This window comes from Bison bison, unplaced genomic scaffold (genome assembly GCF_000754665.1).
Source record: "Bison bison bison isolate TAMUID 2011002044 unplaced genomic scaffold, Bison_UMD1.0 scf7180017864163, whole genome shotgun sequence".
In the NCBI taxonomy this organism is placed as follows: Eukaryota; Metazoa; Chordata; class Mammalia; order Artiodactyla; family Bovidae; genus Bison; species Bison bison.
In genome coordinates this window covers 7,064,184-7,091,215 of record NW_011494735.1, presented here as the reverse complement: position 1 = coordinate 7,091,215, position 27,032 = coordinate 7,064,184, and the positions used below count along the sequence as shown (strand labels likewise).

Here is a 27,032-nt window from a genome sequence, read left to right as displayed (position 1 = left end):
TTTCCTTCTCCAATGCATGAAAGTGAAAAGTGAAAGTGAAGTCACTCAGTTGTGTCTGACCCTCAGCGATCCCATGGACTGCAGCCTTCCAAGCTCCTCCATCCATGGGATTTTCCAGGCAAGACTATTGGAGTGGGGTGCCATTGCCTTCTCCCTACACTGCCTAATAGAATGCAATTGAGTTATAGAAACAGAAGTTTAGTATCTGGAGTCTTGTGCCCAAATCATTGTGTTGGTAAAAAGGTTATCTTATGAATACACACATATGTGACCCACATTTGGGCAGTGGATACCTTTCAGTTTGGATACCTGAGTCAGAGGAGCCAAGGGGCATCCAACCCTGGCATCTAATAGGCAGTTGTTTGCACAGGTTTGAAGATTAGACTAGGGGTTATTAGCATGTAGGTGACAGAGGAGGTGAAATATGACTGAGGGAAGGATTACAGAGTGAGAAGGTGCTTAGGATGGAACCCTGGGGAACACAGTTACTTTAGAAGCCAGTAGAGGAACCCAAAGAAGCTATAAATGGCCAGAGAGATAAGAAAACCTGAGAAAATGAGTTACAAAAGCCTAGGAAGCAAAGTGTTACAAGAAGAAAATAGTTAAAAAGAAAAATTATCTATGTTAAATACTGTTGAGAAATGGGGAAAGATAAAGGCAGAACTGTATCCACTGGATTTAGTAACAAAGAGATGAGTGGTAAAATATTAGTCAGGACAGATTCCATGTTGTGGTGTAGCTATCCTGAGTGTTAAGGCATTTAGCCTCATACAGACATCCTTGGAAACATTGATGCAACAGAGTGTGTTTCTAAAAGCAACAAAAGTTGACATTTGTACCCAAAGGAAAAGAAAATCAATTCTAGCATTTTTTCCATAAGGTTTTTTTAAAGAACAAAGTAACTTTATTGAAGTATAAAGTATATTTGATTTACAAAGCTGTGTTAGTTTCATGTGTATGGTCCTATAAATTAAAAAGTTTGGTGGGGGCTGTTATTTATATTAGAATCTATACAATAAGATGCTTTTGGATTTAGCAAATAACGTATGCTTATTTTAGGTTTCAGTTGAGTTCAGTCGCTCAGTTGTGTCCGACTCTTTGCGACCCCATGAATTGCAGCACGCTAGGCCTCCTGTCCATCACCAACTCCTGGAGTTCACTCAAACTCATGTCCATCGAGTCAGTGATGCCATCTAGCCATCTCATCCTCTGTCGTCCCCTCTTCCTCCTGCCCCCAATCCCTCCCAGCATCAAAGTCTTTTCCAATGAGTCAACTCTTCTCATGAGGTGGCCAAAGTACTGGAGTTTCAGCTTTAGCATCATTCCTTCCAAAGAAATCCCAGGGCTGATCTCCGTCAAAATGAACTGGTTGGATCTCCTTGCAGTCCAAGGGACTCTCAAGAGTCTTCTCCAACACCACAGTTCAAAAGCATCAATTCTTCGGCGCTTAGCTTTCTTCACAGTCCAACTCTCACATCCATACATGACCACTGGAAAAACCATATTATTGAGTAATTTCATAATAGTATCAAAATAGTAATGTCATATATTTTATGCTGTTCCTCAAAAAGTACCATGACTTTCAAACATATTGGAGCCATGGCTCCAGAATAACTTTTAAATCACTTCTTTCTCTTCTGCTTGCCTTCCCCCATTCTTGTCTATACTCTGGGCTATAACTAGACTTCTTTCGCCCCACTGTGGGGCTTCCCTGGTGGCTCAGCGGTGAAGAATCCGCCTGCAATGCAGTTTCGATTCCTGGGTCAGGAAGATCCCCTGGAGGCGGGCATGGCAGTCCACTCCAGTATTCTTGCCTGGAGTACAGTCCTTAGGGTCGCACAGAGTCGACACCACTGAAGCCACTTAGCACGCACTAGCAGATGGCAGTTCAGCCTAAAGTTTGGCGGCCAGGGTATACTCACAGAGGAAATGAGGAGCATTGTGAAAGTTATTGAATGCACTGCTTTCCAAATCTGGCTGAGCATCAAAACGAACGTGCGTTAAAAAGAATCCTGGGTCCCAGCCCTAGATCCCGATACAATTTGTATGGAATGAGGCCTAGAGATCTGTTCCTTGAATAAAGTGCCTTTGATCTTACAAATTCAACTTCTGAATAAAAAACAAGAGGCCCAAAGCAGTCACGCCTAGGCGGGTCTCCTGGCTGGAGATTCGCGGCTTTGAGCTTTGGGTGTTGGCGGAAGGGGATTTGGATTTTTGTTTTGGAGTCGTTGGGCGGGTTTGCTTTTCCTAGCTCTTTAGGTTCAGTATATTGACCTTCCCTCGGGTTTCTCTCTAGGTGGAGACGCGGTGGGTTAGCAGCTCTGCAGGTGCTATTTATGCCGCGGCCCAGCCAGCTAGTTTCCTCCCAGCCCCTGGAGGAGCCTGGAGTTTGTGCAGCGTGGGCAGGCGTGCGCCCCGCCCCTGCCCCGCCCCACCCCCCGAATCTCGGCGTTCCATCCTATCCCGGCCCTCCGCTGGGAACTTGAGGCGGAGCTCCGCGCAAACTAGCTTCCGGGGGAGGAGGTAAGTTTGTGAAAGTGGATGGCCTTTACCTTTTAAAACAAGTTTCTGGCGTACAGCATTATAGCTCAATGTCCGTGTATACTAAAGCAGGAGCATCACCACAAGTTTAGTTGCCATCCGTCTCCATACGGTTAACTCAAGTCACACATTTCGCCCACCCCCTGGAAGCCGAAGGTCCTACAATCGCGGAGCTGATTGGCTGTTCATGGGCGTCTACGCAGCCCGGGGTTTTCCGGAATTGGGGTTGAGCTCGGGACAATGGACTATGGCCTCGTCGAGTCAGCCCTTGCTGGAGCTGCAGGGACCTCTACTCCCACCCAAGGACCTGGTGGAGGAGGAAGACGAGTATTTAAGGGAGGATGCGGAGGAGGACGAAGACACGGTGTTTCTTGACGCAGAGGAGCTTTGCAGTGGGGGCGTAAATGCTGGTAGCCTCCCTGGGCTGCTCCGTGGTGAGGAAATAACTCGCCCCTCGGGGGTGGGATCGGCGGATTACTGAATTGTTTCTATTATGGCCTCCTCCAAAGTACGGCGCTCCATCGCTGCTAACAGACTTCCTTTGGAATCGCCTAAGTGCTTCGTCCTGTTTAGAATAAAATAACAATAATACCAGAGACTTGAGCAAATACTGTATGTTAAGCTTGGGCTTCACGTGTATCTCATTAATGTTCACAAGTTTTTGAGGTAATTTTATAAACAAGGAAACAGTGGGTGTCCAGCCAGTATTAACACCCCGAATCAGGGCTTTTAACTATTTCCCTATCTTTCCTGGAGTCGAATATGTGGTTGCTGTTCAGCTACTTAAACACACGTACACGTGAAACACCACAAGCACTGTTGACTCATTAACCTGTTAATCTTGTGATCTGTATTTATCTTGTCTAGTTTCCTGTCCTAAGAATTAGACCTATTGTGTGTTCTGGTGACTGATGTTTAAGAATGTTTGAATGTTCAGACCAGTTGCTGTCCAGTAGAATTTTCTGTGACGATGGCATTGCTGTATGTTTTCACTGTCCTATATAATAGCTACTAGCCATGTGTGGTTACTGAGAACTTCAAATGCAGCTAGTGCACCAGAGGAGCTGAATCTAAAGTTTTCATTTTAATTAAATTTAAATAGTCACAGGTGAGTAGGCAGCACAAGTTTAGACAGAAAATGTTTAAGTATTTGTGGAGGGTTTAGTTTTTTATCCTACAAGTGTTAGCGACTGGCTACTGTGTTCCAAGCAAGATATGTTTGTTGCTGGGATACCCTGGAGAGACTAGATGATGAGGTTGCTCTCTTAATGGAGCTTCCCCCATACATGCCTTAAACAGACAGTCTACAAATAATCACAGGTGTTTGCGCTATGTATGCTAAGTCGCTTCAGTCATGTCCTACTCTTTGCAGCCCTATGGATTATAGCCCACTAGGCTCCTCTGTCCATGGTATTCTCCAGGCAAGAATACTGGAGTGGGTTGCCACGCCGTCCCCCAGGGGATCTTCCCCACGATCCAGGGGTCGTGTGTCTCTTGCTTCGGCAGGCAGGTTCTTTACCACTCGCGCCACCTGGGATGTAACTGTACTATCAGTGCTTACTAGAAATAGTATGAAGTGCCATGAGGTTATATTTATGAGATTCAGGGAAGGTTTTCTCAGGAAGTGACAGTTAATCTGAGTTTGGTAGTTAAGGGTAAACAGTAAGGAAGAAAATATTTAAGGCAGGTGCAACAGCTTTTGCAAAGACTGTGTGGTAGGAGGGACCTTGACTTTTTTTTTAGTTAAAGGATAATTGCTGTACAGAATCTTGTGGTTTTCTGTCATACATCAACAAGAATCAGCCATAGGTACACCCATATCTCCTCCCTCCCAAACCTCCCTCTCATCTCCCTCTGGATCTCACCCTTTTAGATTGTCACAGAGCCGCTGTTTGAGGCACACAGCTAATTCCCACTGGCTGTCTATTTTACATATGGTATTGTAAGTTTCCATGTTACTCTCTCCGTACATCTCACCCTCTTCCTCCTCCCCTCCCGCCATGTCCATAGGTCTGTTCTCTATGTCTGGTTCTCCATTGCTGCCCTGAAAATAAATTTATGAGTACCATCTTTTTAGATTCCACATATACGCATCAGTATATGATATTTATTTTTCTCTTTCTGACTTCACCCTGGAAAATAGGCTCTAACTTCGTCCATCTCATTAGAACTGACTCAAATGTGTTCCTTTTTATGGCTGAGTAGTATTCCATTTATATATGTACCACAGCTTCGTTATCCATTCATCTGTTGATGGACATCTAGGTTGCTTCCATGTTCTAGCTATTGTAAATAATGCTGCAGTGAACATTGGGGTACATGTGTCTTTTTGACCCTGACATTTTTTTTAGATACTCCTTGGAGGTCAGTGTTGGCTGAGATCAGAGTAGCAGAGAGGGAACTGCTTTTAGGAGAGGAACAACAGACTTGCCAGGTACTATGCCTCCCTCCTGGAATACAAAGACAAATAAGACATCATCTTATTCTAGAAAGCTTACAGTGTAGTAGCTGCTGCTGCTAAGTCGCTTCAGTTGTGTCTGACTCTGTGGGACCCCACAGATGGCAGCCCACAAGGCTCCTCCATCCCTGGGATTCTCCAGGCAAGAACACTGGAGTGGGTTGCCATTTCCTTCTCCAATGCATGCATGCATGCTAAGTAGCTTCAGTCGCGTCCAACTCTGTGCGACCCCATGAACAGCCTCCCATTAGGCTCCTCTGTTCACAGGATTCTCTAGGCAAGAATCCTGGAGTGGGTTGCCATGTCCTTCTCTGACAGTGTAGTAGAGGGAGACAGATAAACAGGTAAGTGGAATATAGACACTGCGATAGACATCTGTGCAGGGCACTGTCCCGGGATTAAAGAGAGTAGTGGAGTTGACAAAACATTGGGAAAGATTTTAAATTATCCTAAATTAACATTTCCTTTTTTTTTTTTTTTTTTTTCTGTGTTTGATGAAAACACTCAGCAGAAATGTGACGTGCTTGGACGTTTTCCATTAACTGATGCTTGGTGGCGAGTGAAGGTACAGGTAAAGCCTGTAGGATCAGGGAGCTATCAGGTTCAAGGATTTCCATCTTACTTTTTACAGTCAGATATGTCACCGCCAAATCAAATCCACATCTGTTCCCTCTTTCTTAAAGAGTGTAGTGTCTCCAGTGAGCAAAGAATTAAGTTTTTTACATGGTTAAATAATAAATCAAGGTATAAAGACCTCAATTTTGAAAATCTTATGGAAAACTTAAGAACTTGGCAAGAGGAAATTGAAGGGAATAGTCAAAAACAGTCTACGCAGAAAACACAAGAGTCACCACCAGATCGTGAGATGCCGCTTCCTCTGGAATTCACGTGTAAGTGATTTTCTCATGGAGTTTTAGTGTAATTGAGGTACTGGATGACTAGTGTGTTTAAAATATCACCACTACAGTATCTTAGTATAGTATTCTTTTTTAAGATTGGGTTTGATAAAAATGTGTTTGTATTGCTTTTGGAGTATGTCATTAACATTGTGGGTTTCTCATCTATAATGTGAAGATTTGGGGTGAGATGGGAGAAGGAAATGGCAACCCACTCCAGTATTCTTGCCTGGAGAATTCATGGACAGAGGAACCTGGTGGGCTACAGTCCATGGGATCACAAAAAGTTGGACACGACTGAGTGACTAACTTGGGGTTAGATGATCTTTAAATACCTTTCAGTTCCTGACCTGCTCTAAAAGTATGATTCTAGGTCTCTCTCTAACTTTTGTATCCATAGGATTACCTTGAGTTGTTAAGAAAAAGTTCGGTTGTCGATTATTCTGTTTAAGAAGGCAGAGAAGAAAAGCAGGAAAAGAACAATCCATTTTGGAAAGATTTCAGTTCAAAATGATTTAAAATAACTTTTAAATATGGTTTGTTATCTGGACATTCACATATATGGAATGTTTTATTTCTTAATTCTATCAAATGAATTTGGCAGTAAGTAGTAAGTACATCATTGAATGACTTCCATGATGAAAGAATCATGACTATAATAAGAAAAAAGATTATAAAGTTTAATATGTAAATGGTTTTTAATGCTTAGCTTTGAATGTATATATCATTTAGTCGGAAATTTTATTCTGTTGCAAGTAGGAGGAAACAAAAGTCTAAAGGGTAGTTATCTAAGCATTTGAAGAACATAAATTTTGATGTTAAACACAATGAAAGCCATCTTGGTACAAAAACAATTGTTATAATACAATCAGTTTTCTCCTGCTTAAAGTAAATGTGTTACTCTCTCTTTGATTGGAATTTCTTTAACGAGTTGTGCTAAATGAGAAAGTCCATCAAATCGGTTGTTTTATGAGCTCATTTGTTAGCTTGGATTTGTTCTTTTCTGATATCCTGTAGTTCCATTTATAACGGTGATGAGAGCTTTGCAGTTTCCAAAAATAATGGAATTCCTTCCAGTTCTTCTGCCCCGACACTTCAAACAGCTCATAACCTCAAATTCTATAGAGGTGTTGGAAGAAATAGAAGAGATTTTAGGTACACAGCCATGGAAACTTGGATTTCGTAAAGTAAGTAAGACCTTTGCTTAGCTTTTTGTAATCTTATACAAGGCAGGATATCTCAAAATTTACAATTTTGCATCTTTTTCAAAGGAAATAAATTTGTATGACCTCAATGTTGATTTATTCTCCTTTCAGTGTTACAACTAAATATAAACTTCTAATACCTATCCTTTTATACAATAAATTTACAAAGGAAAACAAAATAACAAAATAAATTATATTCATATCATCAGTACTTTAGTTACATAATTTAATTTCATGACTTTTTTTGTAACTAAATTGCTGTTGCACCTTGAGTATAGATCTCACTGAAGACACAAGTTCTTAAGAGTTTGGCAAGTCCATTCTGCTATGTAGCACAATTCCTCACTTTCTTATTTGAACTTTCAAAAGCCTTCATTATTCATACGGTACATCGTGATGTCATTTGATTTTTTTCTTTGGCACAATAATGTCATTTTCAATTTCTTTGGCACTTCTGTTTTTGTTATTAGATGCCAGGAGTAGTAAAGCGATACTGTGAGGCTCCAGAGGTGTTGAAAACGAAATGTGGCACTTAAATCAGTACTTGGTTATAAGTGGTTTTCCAAATGAAAATACAGTTTAAAGATTCTGATATATTTCGTGGGTTCCCCAAGAATGTTTACAGATTCCCTCCCTCTTGAGAAATACTGGAATAATGAATTTATTCCCTCTGTAAAAGGACTATGATTTCAATATGCTCGGGGAAAAAAGACTCTGGAGCACTATTATCTATATTTATTCAGTAGGACAGAGAGGCAGAGCAGTGAACCTTCTGGGATTCAAGTGGGAAAAGGAGGCTTGGAGTCCCCTGTTCAGCATGTAAACCACCACCCAGAGTAAAGATTTTTATTGAGGTTTTATGTTCGTTTGCTAGGACTGCTGTAACAAATAGCATAGACTGGGTGGTGTAAACCACAGAACTTTTATTTTCTCACAGTTCTCAAGTCTATAAATCCAAATCCAATCAAGATGTTAGCAGGGTTGGTTTCTTCTGAGGCCTCTCTCCTTAGCTTATGAGGAGCTGTCTTCCTGTGTCTTCACACCATCTTCCCTCTGTGCTTGTCTGGGTCCTAAAGTCTTCTTATAAAGACACCTGTCATCTTGGATTAGGGCCTATCCCACATCTCATTTTAACTTAATTATCTTTTTAAAGACCCTGTCTCCAAATATGGTCACATTCAGGGTTCTGGGTGTTAGAATTTCAACATATGAATTTTGTGGGGTACACATTTCAGCTCATAAGTTGTATGGAGGGCTCCAGGGGTGATGTCTCCATGAAAAAAAAATGGAGCTAGTAGGTGACCTACTGAGTGGGTCATGATGACGGAAGTTCTATACCTCATGGAGCTAGTACATGACCTACTAAGTGGGTCATGATGAAGAAAGTCCTATACCTTTTCAGTAGAGTTTGGGCAGAATTGTTGATAGGCACATGGAGAACTAAACAAGTCAAGAAAATGAGGCAGTCATTAACTCCACAGTACACACAAGAGTTCAATATATAATTTATGTAATCACAGCATATTATGTCACTCAATTGTGGATCCCATTTATACTGATTTAACCAAAATCAGTTTTCAAAATGGTACTGTAACTTTTTCAAAGATGGGAGAAGTATGTCTTTAGGTGATAGTATAAAAAAGAGCAAGTTCCATGAAGAAAGACTTTCCAAAGTAAGGAGGTAACACTAAGTATCTAATTTTTTTTTTTTTAAATTAAAGAATAGTATAAACAATACTTAGAAATGTGGAGATAAATTCTGGAAGAAATAGCTAAAAGTGTTGGAGGTGTTGCCTTTAGACGTCATGGAAAGGGTAAGTCAGGGATTCATATATTTTGTGATAAGGCTCTTAGTGTTACTTGACTTTTAAAACTGCGTATGTATTGCTTTGAGAAAATATAATTTTAATTAGAGCATTATATAGATCTCTAATCACAGTAAAATTAATTAAAAAAATAGTGATGTGTTAGGTACATAGTTTTTCTCCTCCAAATTTCATTGAAACACATGTCTTCTAGAACTTAAAAATTATTAATAAATGCCATAGTTTTCACTGTAATTCTCGTAATAGTTATCAGTCTTTATCACTCTTATAAAACAATATGAACTTTATTTTCTTAAAGATAACCTACAGAGAACTGAAGCTTTTGCGATGTGAAGCAAATTGGACGTCATTTCGTCAATGCAAGTCTCTTTTCCAGTTAATGACAGATTTGGAAAAGAATGCATTAATAATATATTCTCACCTGAAACAGATATGTAGAGAGCAGGGGCACACGTGTGTTGAAGAAGCTGACTTAACTTTTCAACTGTCGGACCTCATGTCTTTTCACGATGCTTGGCAGTCTCTGAAGTTCTTGAAGGATATTGGCGTGGTGACGTATGAGAAGGGCTGTGTCTTTCTTTATGACCTTTACCAGGCTGAGAGAGGCATTGCCTCTTCAGTCTGTGACTTGATGACCAGGCCTCCATGGCAATTACAGGTTGATGTCAAAAAGGTGCTTGCGTCTATTTGCACCACAAGACCTGAGAATTCAGGAAGTGGTGATACACTGAATAAAAGTAAACGTGATGAAATAAGATTAGAAGATCTTGTGGATATTTTGGACACGCAAGACAGCAGTGACCATATTTGGGATGATGGTGAAAAGGAAGTGAATGCAGAAATGAGTGAGGGTCAACTGGATCAGGACCAGATGACTGCTCTGGACATGATTTGCTCCAATGCTGTGACAGTCATAAGTGGGAAAGGTGGTTGTGGGAAGACCACAATTGTTAGCCAGCTTTTTAAGCACATAGAGTTGTTGGAAGAAAAAGAAGTGAAAAAAGCTTGCGAAGATTTTGAACAAGACTGGAATGTACCAGAAGAATGGATCACCTTCGCCAAGCAAAGTCAGCAGGAACTGGACAAGGCTATAGAAGTTTTACTTACGGCACCTACAGGGAAAGCAGCTGGCTTACTGAGACAGAAAACTGGTTTTAATGCTTATACACTATGTCAGGTAAAACCTCTTACATTTTTTCTACACATAAAACAGTTAAAGATGGACTTAATGGTTTTATTTTTCATTTCCTGACAACAATTAGTGGGCATTTATTGAATGTTTTCTAGACCCTTACCTTGTGGTAGCTAATCATTTAGATCAGAGATGCCCCAGCTTCCAGGCCATGGACTGGTGCCTCCTATCTGATCAGCTGCAGCATTCGATTAGAAATAAAGTGTGCGGTAAATGTAATGCCCTTGAGTCTTGAATCATCTTGAAACCATCACACCCTCCTCCTGCCCCCATCTGTCCATGAAAAAATTGTCTTCCATGAAAACAGTCCCTCGTGGCAAAAAGGGTGGAGACAGCTGATTTAACTCAATGCGACTCAAAACAGCCAGTCTATAAACTGTTAACTGTTTACAGGGAAGTAGGTGCTCATGCTATCGCTGTGCTGCTTCCTTCTTTAAGGCAGTCTTATTATGATAAAAAAAAAAGTCAACTAAAGTGTATGCTTAATGCTGTAGTTCGGAGAAGGCAATGGCACCCCACTCCAGTACTCTTGCCTGGAAAATCCCATGGACGGAGGAGCCTGGTGGGCTGCAGTCCATGGGGTCACTAGAGTCGGACACGACTGAGCGACTTCACTTTCACTTTTCACTTTCATGCATTGGAGAAGGAAATGGCAACCCACTCCAGTGTTCTTGCCTGGAGAATCCCAGGGACGGGGGAGCCTGGTGAGCTGCCGTCTATGGGGTCACACAGAGTCGGACACGACTGAAGTGACTTAGCAGCAGCAGCAATGCTGTAGTTAGTTTTGATTCTGGCATATGGCCCTGTTCTCATTGCGACTGGTTACAAACATGTCAGAGTCCACATTCTGTGGAATGAAAGCTCCGTGAAAGTGAAAACTTGGGTCATCTGGTTTAGTGCTTTATCTCTTCTGCCTACAACAGTGCCTGGCAAATAGTGGTTGCATAATAAGCATTTCAAATGAATTAAGATGCTTGAAAAAAATAACTGTGGCTGTAGTTGAGAGTTATGAAGTTTTGAACTTATAAAGAGTTGGAGAGTTTCCTTTAGCTCTGACCTGCCATTTTATAGATCAAGGAACTTAGTCCTTGGAAGATTTCTGAAGGAAAAAATAATTGGAGTCTAATGGATGGTGAAGCTCAGGTAAAAGAATGTTTTATTTAAGGGAAAGGCCTTCCCAGAGGCATTGAGGAAAATCATCAAGAGGGTGTAGAGATTTTGAGGGGACTTTGTTGAAAGGAATGAAGTGTGTGTAAAATAAGATTGCACTTGGTTTAGACTGGGAATTTGAGCTTTAAAGTTTGTATTTTCCTGTTTCATAAAGTCGTTGACAAAGGAGTGAAGTGGGAAAATGATGTTATCTGCATTTTACAGAAGAGCCAGTAGAAATTTGAGGATGTTAAACAGTTGGCCCCAAACTTAACCAAGGGCAGAGCTTGCCCTGGGCTTCATGTTTGTAACCTCCCAGCTTGCTGCTCTTTCCACCGTGCCACGATTCCCTTATTTACTACAGACTTTGAACACCTAACAAACAAGCCTGGACTTGATTACTGGGGAGTCATTTAGGTTCCCAGGCAAAAGAGTGAAATGGAGAAAGCAGCTCTGAGGAAGGCTGCCTAGAATCATGGGATTCCCTGGTGGCTCAGGTGGTATAGAATCTACCTGCAATGCAGGAGACCCGGTTTTGATCCCTGGGTCGAGAAGATCCCTTCATAGACCCACGCGCCATCTCAGAAATTACTTTTGCGTTACATTTATCACATGAGTGAGCATAGTGCTAGAGAAGTTCAATGTAGCTCATTGGTGGGGGAATCTTCTTATCAGTGTATGATTTTGTCCATTATGCCTTCATGTCTGGTTAGTCTGAAGGACTGAATTAGAAGAGGAGAGGCCAGAGAAGGATCATTACTGATTTTCATCTTATGTTCCAACTCTGATCAATTAGTAGTATCTTAATATTGGGTTGGAATGCTGGGAGGACATTTCTGAAGCTATGTTTAGGCTCAGGAGAGCCCTGAGGTGGTTGTTATATCATTTATTTATCATTTTTGGGCTAGGGATACCAGCAGATAATGCAGATAATTTTTTAGTGACAATGAGCATACACACACACACACACTGCACATATATATATAAACAACATAGAAACATTTTTTGAATGATATACACCAAAAACATTTAACATTCTCTGGTTGTAAATTTAATAGTAAATATTTTTACCTCTGTAATAGGGTTTTTTTTTTTTAGTTGTCTTGTTGGTTGTAGTGGTGGTAGTTTTTCAGTGTTGGGGAAGTACTTGAAGAAAAATAATATTTTTATAGTTAGTTCAGGCAGGCAGCCCTTTATTTCCAGAGTGTAGTATTCTAGTTGCGAGAAGAGTGAGGCTTAAGTGTTTGGGCTATCTCAGAAGGCCAAGAGAAGGTTTAATTGCAGTTGGAAAGAACAGGGAGCTCACTCTGCTTAGCACTCAGGAGTGGTAAGCAAACGGTTGGGATTCTGGTGGTGGAAGAGTGTTGTTTGTTGAATTAAACACATTAAGTACTCACTAGGAAGCAATTTTTTGAACTATTTCCTCTATTTTTCCATTCTATAACTTTTGTGTTCTCTATTTCTTTCATCTTTTCCCCCATGTTATTGTACCTATATCCTCCCCGTCCCTTCCCCATTTAAGAGTTTTATTTTAAAAGAACATGTTGTTAAATTTTTTTGATTTTTTTTTTTTTTGGTGAATTTTTAACCTGAATTTAGAAATGTCATACTTTGCTTGTAGGTCAATTATAGTTTCTATTTATGGAAGGAAAAAAAAAAGACCAAGAACAGGCCATGGAAATTTTCTTCGGTTAGAGTTCTGGTTGTGGATGAAGGGAGTTTGGTATCTGTAGCAATCTTCAAGTCGGTTTTAAATTTATTGTGTGAGCACTCCAAACTTTCTAAACTTATTATCCTTGGTAAGTTAAAATATTATTGGAATCCTAATTGTTTGGTTCAAATCACTGTGATTAGTAGGTTGTTTTGGGGTTTTCCAAGTGGTTCATTGGTAAAGAATCCACCTGCCAATGCAGGAGTCTCACCAGAGACATGGGTTCAATCCCTCGGTTGGGAAGATCCCCTGGAGAAGGAAATGGCAACCCACTCTGGTATTCTTGCCTGGAACATCCCATAGACAGAGGAGTCTGGCAGGCTACTGTCCATAGGGTCGCAAAGAGTCAGACACGACTGAGCACGCATACACACACCCACACACACACACACAGTAGCTTGTTTATACCATTTCAGTGTTTTAATATCCATATCCTACAGGCGAGAAGGCATTTTCAGAGCCCACACTAAAGGCACACTGAGTTCATCTGACCACCTGTATCAGCTCAGTGGCTTTTTGTTTCGGTTAATTATTAGCAAGCTAGGCTGTGAATGAAATACACTTGTGAGGGGTTACAGTAATTACCTACATGATGACCATTAAAATAGTAGAACTGTCACAGACTCAGAGTAAAGCAGGATGTAGATCATTTGGAAATAATAAAAAGTCTGAACGATAGACCACTTAAAAGTAGTTTTATGATTTTAAGCTAATAGTGCAAATGAAACCTCGCTAGCTTAAGTCTGTTCCAATTTTGGTGAGATTTAGTTAGATTCTATTGGGTAGTACTGACGGGTAGACTATATGATTTAATGGAGGAGAAAATAAAATTGCAATGAGAGAATCAATATATTTATAAATTATTGTTTTAGGTATTTGAGAATATTGTATAAGCAGTTGATTCTTTTAATAGTTGAGCATTCTCTCAGTTTCCCAGAAAATAGTTTCTCTTTTCTCTAGGATTTGCTTGTTTGTTTAAAGTAAAAAGATGTGTAATAGAGCAGAACATTATCATTACATTACTGAAATTTATCTGTTATTAAATGCACTGGATTTATTTCACGTTTTAATGTTAATTTTATTTATTTGAGGCCATAAATTTTTCCATGTTTAGTAAGACATTGAGCAGGATTGAATAAATGACTAAATTACCTAAGACCTATTTTTGTCTTTACATGTTGGTGAAAATATATGCCCCAACACATATCTGTAAACATATGAAAAAAGTTCAATTCACATTTTACCTTACCATGTTATCACTGTTTTTATACTTTATATTGTTTAATTGGAATGCTTTTGTTGTTGAATATTTTTGAAGACTTAATGTTCTTAAGTAATTTTAAACAAAGATTTTTTTTTCTTTTTTTCTCAGAGTAAGTCTTTATAATTATAGCATTTATCAGAAGGGAGAAATAAAAATAATTTCTCAATTTTAAGATCCTAGTTACTTAAAACCTACTGTATCTGCTTTTTCCGCTTTTCAGGTGATGTTAGACAGTTACCTAGCATTGAGCCTGGTAACTTGCTGAAAGATCTTTTTGAAACTCTTAAATCAAGAAATTGTGCTATTGAACTAAAGACAAACCATAGAGCAGAATCTGAACTAATTGTGGACAATGCTACAAGGTATATTATGACTAAAATTCTGTGTTTTCTTTCTGTTGTATTGGAAATAAAGGGAAAATACAGGCTTTTGAATTAAGGTGATTCAGTGCAGTATGCTTACTATACTCTTTTAGCAAAACTTTTCTGTCCTTCAGTATATGTATATTTTTTGTCCCATAGTTAGAAAAGAAAAATTAATATTTTTCATTATTGGCCCAACATAAATTGTTGTTGACACCACCCTTATGGCAGAAAGTGAAGAGGAACTAAAAAGCCTCTTGATGAAAGTCAAAGAGGAGAGTGAAAAAGTTGGCTTAAAGCTCAACATTCAGAAAACGAAGATCATGGCATCTGTTCCCATCACTTCATGGGAAATAGATGGGGAAACAGTGGAACAGTGTCAGACTGTATTTTTTTGGGGTCCAAAATCACTGCAGATGGTGACTGCAGCCATGAAATTAAAAGACACTTACTCCTTGGAAGGAAAGTTATGACCAACCTAGAGAGCATATTGAAAAGCAGAGACATTATTTTGCCAACGAAGGTCCGTTTAGTCAAGGCTATGGTTTTTCCTGTGGTCATGTATGGATGTGAGAGTTGGACTGTGAAGAAAGCTGAGTGCTGAAGAATTGATGCTTTTGAACTGTGGTTTTGGAGAAGACTCTTGAGATTGGATTGCAAGGAGATCCTACCAGTCCATTCTGAAGGAGATCAGCCCTGGGTTTTCTTTGGAAGGAATGATGTTAAAGCTGAAACTCCAGTACTTTGGCCACCTCATGCGAAGAGTTGACTCATTGGAAAAGACTCTGATGCTGGGAGGGATTGGGGGCAGGAGGAAAAGGGGACGACAGAAGATGAGATGGCTGGATGGCATCACTGACTCAATGGACGTGAGTTTGAGTGAACTCCAGGAGCTGGTGATGGACAGGGAGGCCTGGCATGCTGCGATTCATGGGGTCGCAAAGAGTCGAACACGACTGAGTGACTGAACTGAACTGAACTGAAATTGTTGTTGAAGTTTAAGAATAAATATGTTTTCTACATTTTAAAAGTATATTTGTGAAATAAAGTTGCATCAAGCTTAGACACCAGAATAAACCCAAGGGGAACAGAGAATTGGAAATGAGTTCATTAGAATTCAAGGGCCAAGTGGGGAATACATTCCCTGTAATTTTTATAAGGGGAGAACCCAAAGCATAAAAAGATGTTTTACTCCTCGATGAATCCTGGTGGTACCTGTGGCATATGACTTCAAGAGTAGGAAAGAATCCTTCTGTTCCCGTAATCTTTGCATAAGCCTTTAGAGTAATCCTCTGTAATAGATGTAATGGGGCTACAGAATATTAAGAAACTGTTTTATTCTGTGGACCACAATTTATCTTTGTTTCCAACTCTTACAAGTTGCTATTTTTTTATACGTTTTTTTTTTTTTTCTGGTTTCATTTTCCTTTTATTGGCTGTAGTGCATCGTTTATTTCTGTATCTGCATGGCATTATTTTTGGTTCTACTTTATCACTAGCCGTTGCTTAGGGAATTCTTGGGATCATGGGGCAATCAACTGAGTGGCAGAGGATTATAGTTGATTGGTGTAAAAACACAGTAGGGGTCCTGAACTGTTGCTATGATCACAAATTTAGCATGAAACTTCATTTCATGCTAGAAGTCACCAAAGAAGTCTTAGGTCTTCTTTGCACAACATTTTTTGTACCTCTGTCCTGCCATTGGACCTGGTATGTATCCATCTGGGGCTTAGAATCTGGAACTAGATTTTTGACTGTACTTGAGGACCAAAAATGACTTACTAATTAATGTAAAATTAAATTGAAAGGTAGATTTTGCTCAAAGAAGTACTTTTTTTTTTTTAAGAGTACTTTCTTTATGATGATTTGTTTTCTGTCAGAAGAGTTCCTATTTCTTTAATGATAGATGGAAAACTTGATAGCTTATATGGAGGTCTTTGCAGTAGCTATCTGGTTCAGATATTCAGCAGGACAGGATATTGCATTAGACTACAAGATGCTGTTTTTGTTGTCTAAACATTTTCTTGCTTGGATGTCAGCAAAAACTATCTCCCTGTCCCTGTCTACCCTGGAGAGAACAGAGAGGTAGAGAAAGAATGGATAGGAATAGTGTAGATGATACAGATTCATATTGAGACAGTAAGAAAAATAATGTAGTTGATGTGTAATATTCTTCCCCTGTAACTCTTCTGCCCCTACATAAAGGCAACCTCGGTTTTGGAATATTGGTAGATGATTGGTCATTTTATTTATTTATTTATTTTTTTTATGACTGGGTTGAGTGGCTTTATTAGAGAAAGCCAAGATTACAGAGGACTTAGGAGTTAGCATTAGGGCCCTTCTTCTTGCCAAAGGTGGGCACAACATTGACAAAGCGCCGGTTGTACTGCATACGCCTCTTGGCCCTGCCCGTCTTTTTCTTTTTCTTCTCTTGCTTGGCCACCTTGGGAGTCTGACCTCTCACTTTCCCAGCACGGGCCAGAGAACCATGGACTTTACCTCCAAGCATGCGGCCGGCTACTTCCACAGTGCTCAGAGCCTCCACCCCATACTGGCCCAGAGTAGCCTCATCCTCTAGGGGCGTGCCAGCCAGGAGCAGGACTTGATCTTCTGCAGAGATGCCCTCCAACGAAGCTACATGAGCCTTGATTTGGGTGACCGTCTCCTGGCCGGTCACCTCGAGAGTGTGTAGCTCCTGGGCGCGGACAAAAAGCTGCATGTTGGCGACTAGATCGCGGACACCGCTGCCACTACTGCGAAGATGGAGTCGAGAAAGAGTGATTGGTCATTTTAAAGTCTAGAGATCTTTGGAAGAATATGAAGCACATTAGATGTCTTAGAACTCAATTTTCTCTGAAACTTAGGAATTCCTTTTAGTAACTTTTTCAATATCTTTTGAGCTGTGCTCCTTTCATCATTTGTTCTTGGTCATCATCACCAAGTGATTAATGACAGATGAGTCCCAGTGATACCATGAACAGAGAAAGAAGTGTTACATGTCCTGGGTCAGAAGCAGAACAGGAAATCCATGGTGATTCTCAGCACCCCAAGTTAAACCTGGGATAGTTCAGCAGGGCCAGCCTTCTCCTCTCTCCTTCCTTCTCTTCCCACCATTTTGGGAAGGGTTGAAGATGACACACAGGAGGGTTAGACCTTTGATAGCTAGGCTGAGGTTGGTCTTTATGGGGAGTCAGTTTTCTAACAAATAGCCAAGGAGGGACTCTAGTGTGATCATGCCACTGGCCCTTACTATGTTTTCTGTTACGGCTTGCTAATCTTGGGGTGTACAAGGATAAAAAATGATTGAGAAGGGGATAGAAGCAAAGAGAAGATGCTGATACTTGGTTCAGTTGAGAAGATGAGCCCATAGATATGATATATAATAGAAGAAAGGAGAAAAGAAAGAGTGTAATGTATATGTATGGAAAAGCCCCCAGAGAGTCTAAATTAATTTAAATAGAAATATGGAGCTCATTGGGTCCAAATTTCCATCGTAGCTCTTCTGCTTTCCACCTCTGTGATCTTGGACATCCCCACTGTAGTTAACTAAGCATCATGCTGCTTTATCTATGAAATGAGGATAATACCTACCTTGTGTGGTTCTTTTGTGGTTTGGAGAAAAGTAGATCAAGTTCTCAGAATGTTGCTTGGTAAATTTTTTCTAATACTTTAAATGTGCTAGGAGTAGGGGACTGATGGATAAATGTAGCATTGTGGTCTTGGCTAAATCTGTTTTGAAACTCATTTAGTATTTATAATGCATGTATGGGTGGCCTTTTCACCCTGTTTATAACCTATTCACAGATACGGTTATAATGACATTATCTCTGCTCGTATGTGAAGACACATTTTTGGATGCTAATGTTCTTGGTGTATTATTTTATCTTTGTTTAAGAATCTCAAGACGCCAGTTTCCAACATTTGATGCAGAGTTGAATATCTCTGATAATCTGACATTCCCTGTCTCAGTACAAGATAAATCATTTATTTTTGTCAGACTCCCAGAAGAAGATGCCAGTTCTCAGTCCTCAAAAAGTGATCATCAGTCTTGTAAGTATAAACTTTTATGTTATATAGGGTTAAATATTTCAGTTTTATAATTCAGTTATTAAATAACTACTTGTAATTTTATTTGACAGTAATATAAATATTGCTAGTAAAACATTAGGCACTGAAAATAAATTAATGTATTAATTTAATAAATTTATTAATCATCAAAAGCAGATTACTTTCAAATTTTGTAAAGAAGTAAGCTCATGCATACTAAAGGACTTAGTAAATATTTGTTGAGTAAATAAGTGGATGTAGATGATTAGATTGCTGTGCTGTGCTCAGTTGCTCAGTTATGTCTGACTCTTTGTGACCCCCATGGACTGTAGCCTGCCAGGCTTCCTCTGCCCATGGGATTCTCTAGGCAAGAATACTGGAGTGGGTTGCCATTTCCTCCTCCAGGGGATCTTCCTGACCCCAGGGCCGAAGATGATTAGTTTACAATAAAGCAAAAGCCCCAGTAATCCCAAGTTTATTCTTAGTGAATGAAGCTTTTTTTTTTTACAGCAATTGGAAACATTTGTTGTTTTGAGGACATTTGTGAAACAAAAGTAATGGCTGTCAAACTGTTGCTAAGCTGAGTTCCTAACAGTTCAGTTTCTAATAAAATGGACAAACATCACTTCTAATTAGTATTAGGGTAACAGTGTGATAGGATTGAGAAAATGCATGGGACAAGGGACTCTTCTCCCTGTGTGTATGACTCGTGTCTCATCACTCCACCATTGGTAAAATGGGGGTCACAGCGACAGCATGGAACAGTTGTGAAGGTTGAGGGAATTTGTCAGTTTTGAGGAGCTATGTAAATGTTATTTTTTTGTAAATCAGTTCAGTCCGACTCTTTGTATCTGACTCTTGTTGACCCCATGGACTGCAGCACGCCAGGCCTCCCTGTCCATCACCAACTCCCGGAGTTTACTCAAACTCATGTCCATTGAGTCGGTGATGCCATCCAACCTTCTTATCCTCTGTCGTCCCCTTCTTCTCCTGCCCTCAATCTTTCCCAGCATCAGGGTCTTTTCAAACGAGTCAGCTCTTCACATCAGGTGGCCAATGTATTGGAGTTTCAGCTTCAACATCAGTCCTTCCAATGAACACCCAGGACTGATCTCCTTTAGAATGGACTGGTTGAGTCATGTAAATGTTATTTTTTTGTAAATAATAGATATTAAATTATTACTCCAAATGAATTTATTTAAATAGATTATACCTTTGAATCTTTATATTATAAACTTGCTTAGCAAGCTTTTAAAAATAGTGTAGTGGTTTAGTCAAAATTGAATTGGTGAAGATTTAAATGGTTATTATTGAGAATTTATTGTAGTTGCCACAGTTCTTCAAATTATGTGCTTATTACTTGGCAGCTTTCACTCGGCTTGTGACATTCATTGACATCCAACTTTATCTGTAAACCTTTCCTCCTCTGTGTGTGTCCCATCTCAGTTCCCTTGGGTTAGTGTTCATTCACACGTTACAATATTCTTTTTTTAAATGAGATCGTGTAATAATCAGATTCTATAAATGTGTTCTTGGTGGTGTTTTTTTTTTTAATTATAGAAATCATTTATATTCCTTAACAGAAGTCAAATGGTACAGAAGCGTTTGAAATAAAAATTAATATTTCCTTTAATCATTCCCACTCCTCTTCCCCTGAGTCAACTCCCATAAAAGTTACATCCATAGGAAGAACTTGGTGTTTATCTGTATAAAACTTAATTAGATCCATGTGTATATGCTAAGTCACTTCAGTCGTGTCCGACTCTGTGCAACCCTATGGACTGTAGCCTGCCAGGCTGCCCTGTCCGTGGGATTCTCCTGGCAAGAATAGTGGAGTGGGTTGCCATGCATACACAGACCAATTTAGTTTTATATAAATTGGATTATAAGCTGTGTATTGTTTTTTGGCTTGTTTTTTATTCCACATTTTGTGAATAATTTAGATAATGTTTATCCTCACCACAGCTTAGTTCATAGTAGATATCAGTACAATTGAAGAAAACGAGACAGCTATGGTTAAGAAACTTTATTTCTCTGCTATTCCATTTAGATCTACTTGAAATAAGTTTAGTTTTATTTCTGGCACCCATTCTTTACATTAATGAGAATGTTCTTAAAAAAAAAGTTTCAGAATGGTAGCAGAGCTTAGCTGATGCTGTTTCTCTATCTTAATTATAAACTTCAGCTGGAAAATGAGTCTCTTTAAGAGAATTGAATAAATACTCATTAGAGAGGCATATAGTACTTTTTCATGAATAATTAAGTATTATTACTTAACACTTAAGTAATAAGTATTTCTTAATAAATTACCCAGTTATTCCTATTATTGCAAGATACAAAGCCCTGAGACAGGCTTCATAGCTGGGCTGGAATTCCAATGATGTTAAAATGTGAGAAAAAATGCATATCTTAGAATCAAGGAAATACAGTGTGTATATTGATCTGGAAGATGTAGGGAGAGTGAACAAATCAAGGAGCAGAACAGCATGATCCTGTATGTGTGAAAGAAAACAGGGCTCTGGGAGACCTTTGCAAGCAGGGCTTGGCTGGAGGTAAGCTGAGTGTTGGCCATGTTTTACTGATAACCCTTTCTTCATCTGAAAAATGAAGGGCTCCATGAGCAACTAATTCAGTCTTCCTAGAGCAAGGCTTACAAGTACTGGGCTTTTTCATTCCCTTTTGATTTATCTGTGAGGGAAAGACCTAAAAGCCCCAAATATTTTTTCCCCAATTTTTATATCTTCTTTCTTGAGAAATGTTCCCTGATTTGTAACATTGCTAAGAGAGATGAGAGGAAGCCAGCTTCTCAGGCTGTGAGGAAGGACAAGTTGTAAGTGGACATTATCACTGTCAGTGATCTGAGTGCTATAAGAGGGAGGCTGGCCACCCTACCCTGCTGGAAAACTTCTTTTACTTCCAAGGGCCTCAGTTTCACTTTCGTAGCAAGGATGTAGTCAGTGGTGAGAGTTAAACTATTTAATAGCTGGCAGAGTCTGGTCACTATTGGAATAGATGCCCTTCCTGTGTCAGGGTTAACCTATTAGCTGTTGAATCATGGGGAGATCTAGGGATTCTGGAGGAGGGAACCACATGGTTGGGGTGTGAGGGAGGGCTTTGTGGTGTTTGGGGAGTAGCTGTTCTCTAGTCTAGATACTATAGAAATATCTCCCTATTTTATACAGGTCTGTATCAGCTAAATGTCAGCTGTATCAGCTGTATCAGCTCTGGGTATAATAATACGTGCATTATATGCATATTGTGATGATTGAATTAAAGATCAAATCACAGATGCAAAGCATATAAGATTCTCAAACTATAACTGGTGACCACTAGTGCCACCAGAGCTTAAAACAGAAGTCATCCGTTAATAATTCGGTTACATATTTTGTCCTCTTGCTCATACTTTAAATTTAGCATTCACAAACCATCGATAAATATTCAGTGATAATACTACAAATTAGGAGCTGTCTGGGCTAGTGGTTAAGGAAGAATGTCTGGAACACTGCCTTCATTTTGTTTTCTTTTGTTCTGGCTGATGAAGCAAATAAGGTTGATGCTCCCATGGTGAACCTGTATCCCATTTGATGAGACCCCTCAGCAGGAATTCTGAATGAGTTTGCCCTCAGTCAGTCTCTCCCATCAGGAAGCTTCCACAAGCCTGTTATTCGTATCCACCAGAGGGCAGACAGAATGAAAACCACAATTGTAGAAAACTAATCAAACTGATCACATGGACCACAGCCTTGTCTAACTCACTGAAACTGTGAGCCATGCCATGTGGGGCAGCCCAAGACGGACAAGGGTGGAGAGTTCTGACAAAAAGTGGTCCACTAGAGAAGGGAATGGCAAACCACTTCAGTATTCTTGCCTGGAGAACCCATTGAAGAGTATGAAAAGGCAAAAAGATAGGACACTGACAGATGAACTCCCCAGGTCAGTAGGTGCCCAATATGCTACTGGAGATCAGTGGAGAAATAACTCCAGAAAGAATGAAAGGACGGAACCAAAGCAAAAACAACACCTAGTTGTGGATGTGACTGCTGATAGAAGTAAAGTCCAGTGCTGTAAAGAGCAATATTGCATAGGACTCTGGAATGTTAGGTTCATGAATCAAAGCAAATTGGAAGTGATTAAACGGGATATGGCAAAAGTGAACATTCACGTTTTAGGAATCAGCGAACTAAAATGGACTGGGATGTGAATTTAAGTCAGATGACCATTATATCTACTACTGTGGGCAGGAATCCCTTAGAAGAAATGGAATAGCCCTCATAGTCAACCAAAGAGTCTGAAATATAGTACTTGGACGCAGTCTCAAAAATGACAGAATGATCTCTGTTCATTTCCAAGGCAAGCCATTCAATATCAAAGTAATCCAAGTCTATGCTCCAACCAAGAATTGTTCTATGAAGACCTCCTAGAACTAACACCCAAAAAAGATGTCCTTTTCATTATAGGAGAGTGGAATGCAAAAGTAGGAAGTCAAGAGATACCTGGAGTAACAGGCAAATTTGACCTTGTAGTACAAAATGAAGCAGGTCAAAGGCAAACAGAGTTTTGCCAAGAGAACACTCTGGTCATAGCAAACACCATCTTCCAACAACACAAGTGAAGATTCTACACATGGACATCACCAGATGGTCAATAGTGAAATCAGATTGGTTATATACTTTGCAGCCAAAGATGGAGAAGCTCTATACAGTCAGCAAAAACAAGACTGGGAGCTAACTGTGGCTCAGATCATGAATTCCTTATTGCCAAATTCAGACTTAAACCACTAGACGGTTCAGGTATGACCTAAATCAAATCCCTTACAATTATACAGTGGAAGTGAGAACTAGATTCAAGGGATTAGATCTGATAGAGTGCCTGAAGAACTACAGACAGAGGTTTGTGACATTGTACAGGAGGCAGTGATCAAAACCATCCCCAAGAAAAAGAAATGCCAAAAGGCAAAATGGTTGTCTGAGAGGGCCTTACAAATAGCTGAGAAAAGAAGAGAAGCCAAAGGCAAAGGAGAAAAGGAAAGATATACCCATTTGAATGCAGCATTCCAAAGAATTGCAAAGAGAGATAAGAAAGCCTTCCTCAGTGATCAGTGCAAAGAAATAGAGGAAAACAATAGAATGGGAAAGACTAGAGATCTCTTCAAGAAAATTAGAGATACCAAGGCAACATTTCATGCAAAGATGGGCACAATAAAGGACTGAAATGGTATGGACCTAACAGAAGCAGAAGATATTAACAAGAGGTGGAAAGAACACACGGAAGAACTGTACAAAAAAGATCTTCATGACCCAGATAACCATGATGGTGTGATCACTCACCTAGAGCCAGACATCCTGGAATGTGAAGTCAAGTGGGCCTTAGGAAGGGTCACTACTAACAAAGCTAGTGGAGGCAATGGAATTCCAGTTGAGCTGTTTCAAATCCTAAAACATGATGCTGTGAAAGTGCTGCACTCAATATGCCAGCAAATTTGGAAAACTCAGCAGTGGCCACAAGACTGAAAAAGGTCAGTTTTCATTCCAGTCCCAAAGAAGGACAATGCCAAAAAATGTTCAAACTACTGCACAGTTGCACTCATCTCACACACTAGCAAAGCAATGCTCAAAATTCTCCAAGCTAGCTTCAACAGTATGTGAACTGTGAATTTCCAGATGTTTAAGCTGGATTTAGTAAAGGCAGAGGAACCAGAGATCAAATTGCCAACATCCACTGGATCATCAAAAAGCAAGAGAGTTCCAGAAAAACATCTACTTCTGCTTTATTGACTATGCCAAAGCTCTTGACTGTGTTCAGTTCAGTTCAGTCGCTCAGTCGTGTCCGACTCTTTGTGACCCCATGAATCGCAGCATGCCAGGGCTCCCTGTCCATCACCAACTCCCAGAGTTCACCCAGACCCATGTCCATTGAGTCAGTGATGCCATCCAACCTGACAACAAATTATGGAAGATTTTTAAAGAGATGGGAATACCAGACCACCTAACCTGCCTCCTGAGAAATCTGTATGCAGGTCAAGAAATAAAGGTTAGAAATGGACATGGAACAACAGGATGGTTCCAAATAGGAAAAGGAGTACATCAAGGCTATATATTGTCACCTTGTTTATTTAACTTATATGCAGAGTACATCATTCGAAATGTGGGCTGGATGAAGCACAAGGTAGAATCAAGATTCCCAGGAGAAATATCAATAACCTCATATATGCAGATGACACTACCCTTATGGCAGAAAGCAAAGAAGAGCTAAAGAGCCTCTTGATGAAAGTGAAAGAGGAGAGAGAGAAAGTTGGATTAAAACTCAACATTCAGAAAACTAAGATCATGGCATCTGGTCCCATCACTTCATGGCAAATAGATGGGGAAACACTGGAAACAGTGAGATTTTATTTTCTTGGGCTCCAAAATCACTGCAGATGGTGACTGCAGTCATGAAATTCAAAGATCCTTGCTCCTTGGAAGAAACGTTATGACCAACCTAGACAGCATATTAAAAAGCAGAGACTTTACTTTGCCAACAAAGGTCTGTCTAGTCAAAGCTATGGTTTTTCCAGTAGTCATGTATGGATGTGAGAATTGGACTATAAAGAAAGCTGAGTGATGAAGAATTGATGCTTTTGAACTGTGGTGTTGGAGAAGACTCTTGAGAGTCCCTTGGACTGCAAGGAGATCCAACCAGTCCATCTAAAGGAAATCAGTCCTGAATATTCATTGTAAGGACTGATGCTGAAGCTGAAACTCCAGTACTTTGGCCACCTGATGGGAAGAACTGACTCATTGGAAAAGACCCTTATGCTGGGAAAGATTGAAGGTGGGAGGAGAAGCGGACGACAGAGGATAAGATGGTTGGATTGTATTACTGACTCAATGGACATGAGTTTGAGTAAGCTCCAGGAGTTGGTGATGGACAGGGAAGCCTGATGTGCTGCAGTCCATGGGGTCACAGAGAGTCAGACTGAACTGATTGATTGAAACAATGTTATAATTCAGTGCTTTTCTGTGTTAACCTTTTTCTCGAATTATCAGATTTATATTCTGCAGTTAGTACTTTACTCAAAGAAAAGGACCTAGAAGACGTGAAAACATCACAATTTATTGCATTTAGAAGGTAAAGCCTTTACAATATTTTATTGTTTTTAAAAGTGCAGCTTTTAAATTTCATACCTTGTTAATCTAGATGCTATTGAAATGGGAGACTCTAGTAGTTCATTACTGTGAATCCTCTCTTATTTTGAGGTATTCACATGTTCATTCATTTATTGGTCACGCTGCACAATTTGCGGGATATTAAATCCCTGACTAGGGATAGAACCAGGCCCATGGCAGTGAGAGTACTGAGTCCCAACCACTGGACCACCAGAGAATTCCTGAGAGAGGGCTCTTTCTACCAAATATTATATTTGGTAACTAATAGAAAATCTGAATGGAAGAAATACTTACATTTAAATCAAAATTACTAAATACCTTTTCCTGAGGAAAGTTCTGGAAACTTTTGATAGAACCCCATATATCATAATTGTTGGTAGTAGAAATCTATGCAAAAGAGATTCCATTAAAGTGACCCTTGCATTTTCCTGTGTTGCAGGCAGGACTGTGATGTGATCAACGCCTGCTGTTGCAAGCACTACACAGGACATCTAATCAAGTGAGGACAGTGCTTCCTGAATTCATTGTACTTTCGTTTGTTTATCATTGTAGTTTATCATTGACGTTTTTCATTGTAGTTGCATATTTAAAAATCTTTTTTCTCCATTGTGAAGTCAGCTGATCTCTTCAATTAAGTATGATATAGAGCCTTAGGAATTTTTGGTAATCAGTGTAATGAGAAAAATAAGGAATAAAATTGTCCTTGTAGCTTCCTACCTGTAGCCTCTGCAGATTGAGCTTTGAGAATTTATGGCAGTTTTTCAAATTAGATATGTGTGAAATGTATTCAAGAACCTTAGCAACAGGATGCCTGCAGAGAGCACCTTAGGTGAACATCTGTCGGGGAAATAAATGAATAGAAAAGCCATGCTGTTCACACATAGGACAGGCTACATAACTTCTCTTGCATTTATCAATAGGGCTTCCCTTGTGGCTCAGCTGGTAGAGAATCCACCTGCAATGCAGGAGACCCCAGTTTGATTCCTGGGTTGGGAAGATCGCCTGGAGAAGGGAAAGGCTACCTACTCCAGTATTCTGGCCTCGAGAATTCCATGGATTGTATTAGTCCTGCTGCTGCTGCTAAGTTGCTTCAGTCGTGTCTGACTCTTTGCGACCCCATAGACGGCAGCTCACCAGGTTCCCCTGTCCCTGGGAATCTCCAGGCAAGAACAGTGGAGTGGGTTGCTATTTCCTTCTCCAGTGTGTGAAAGTGAAAAGTAAAAGTGAAGTTGC

General features: G+C 39.9%; 1 protein-coding gene and 1 pseudogene across 2 annotated transcripts in view; one reads left to right on the top strand and one right to left on the bottom strand.

Moving 5' to 3' along the window:
* The first annotated feature begins 2,509 nt into the window (after positions 1–2,509).
* HELB (helicase (DNA) B) overlaps positions 2,510–27,032 on the top strand; it is a 44,504-nt gene continuing 19,981 nt past the window's right edge. The window contains exons 1-9 of the mRNA XM_010841572.1: positions 2,510–2,975; positions 5,482–5,889; positions 6,913–7,082; positions 9,225–10,103; positions 12,889–13,066; positions 14,463–14,604; positions 18,500–18,654; positions 25,680–25,761; positions 26,239–26,298. Coding sequence (XP_010839874.1) covers positions 2,729–2,975; positions 5,482–5,889; positions 6,913–7,082; positions 9,225–10,103; positions 12,889–13,066; positions 14,463–14,604; positions 18,500–18,654; positions 25,680–25,761; positions 26,239–26,298 — 2,321 coding nt within the window. The 5' untranslated portion in view covers positions 2,510–2,728. The remainder of the gene's footprint in view (positions 2,976–5,481; positions 5,890–6,912; positions 7,083–9,224; positions 10,104–12,888; positions 13,067–14,462; positions 14,605–18,499; positions 18,655–25,679; positions 25,762–26,238; positions 26,299–27,032) is intronic.
* LOC104989784 lies at positions 16,867–17,375 on the bottom strand (annotated as a pseudogene). Its single transcript, XR_825418.1, has one exon. The product of XR_825418.1 is annotated as a ubiquitin-like protein FUBI pseudogene (transcript).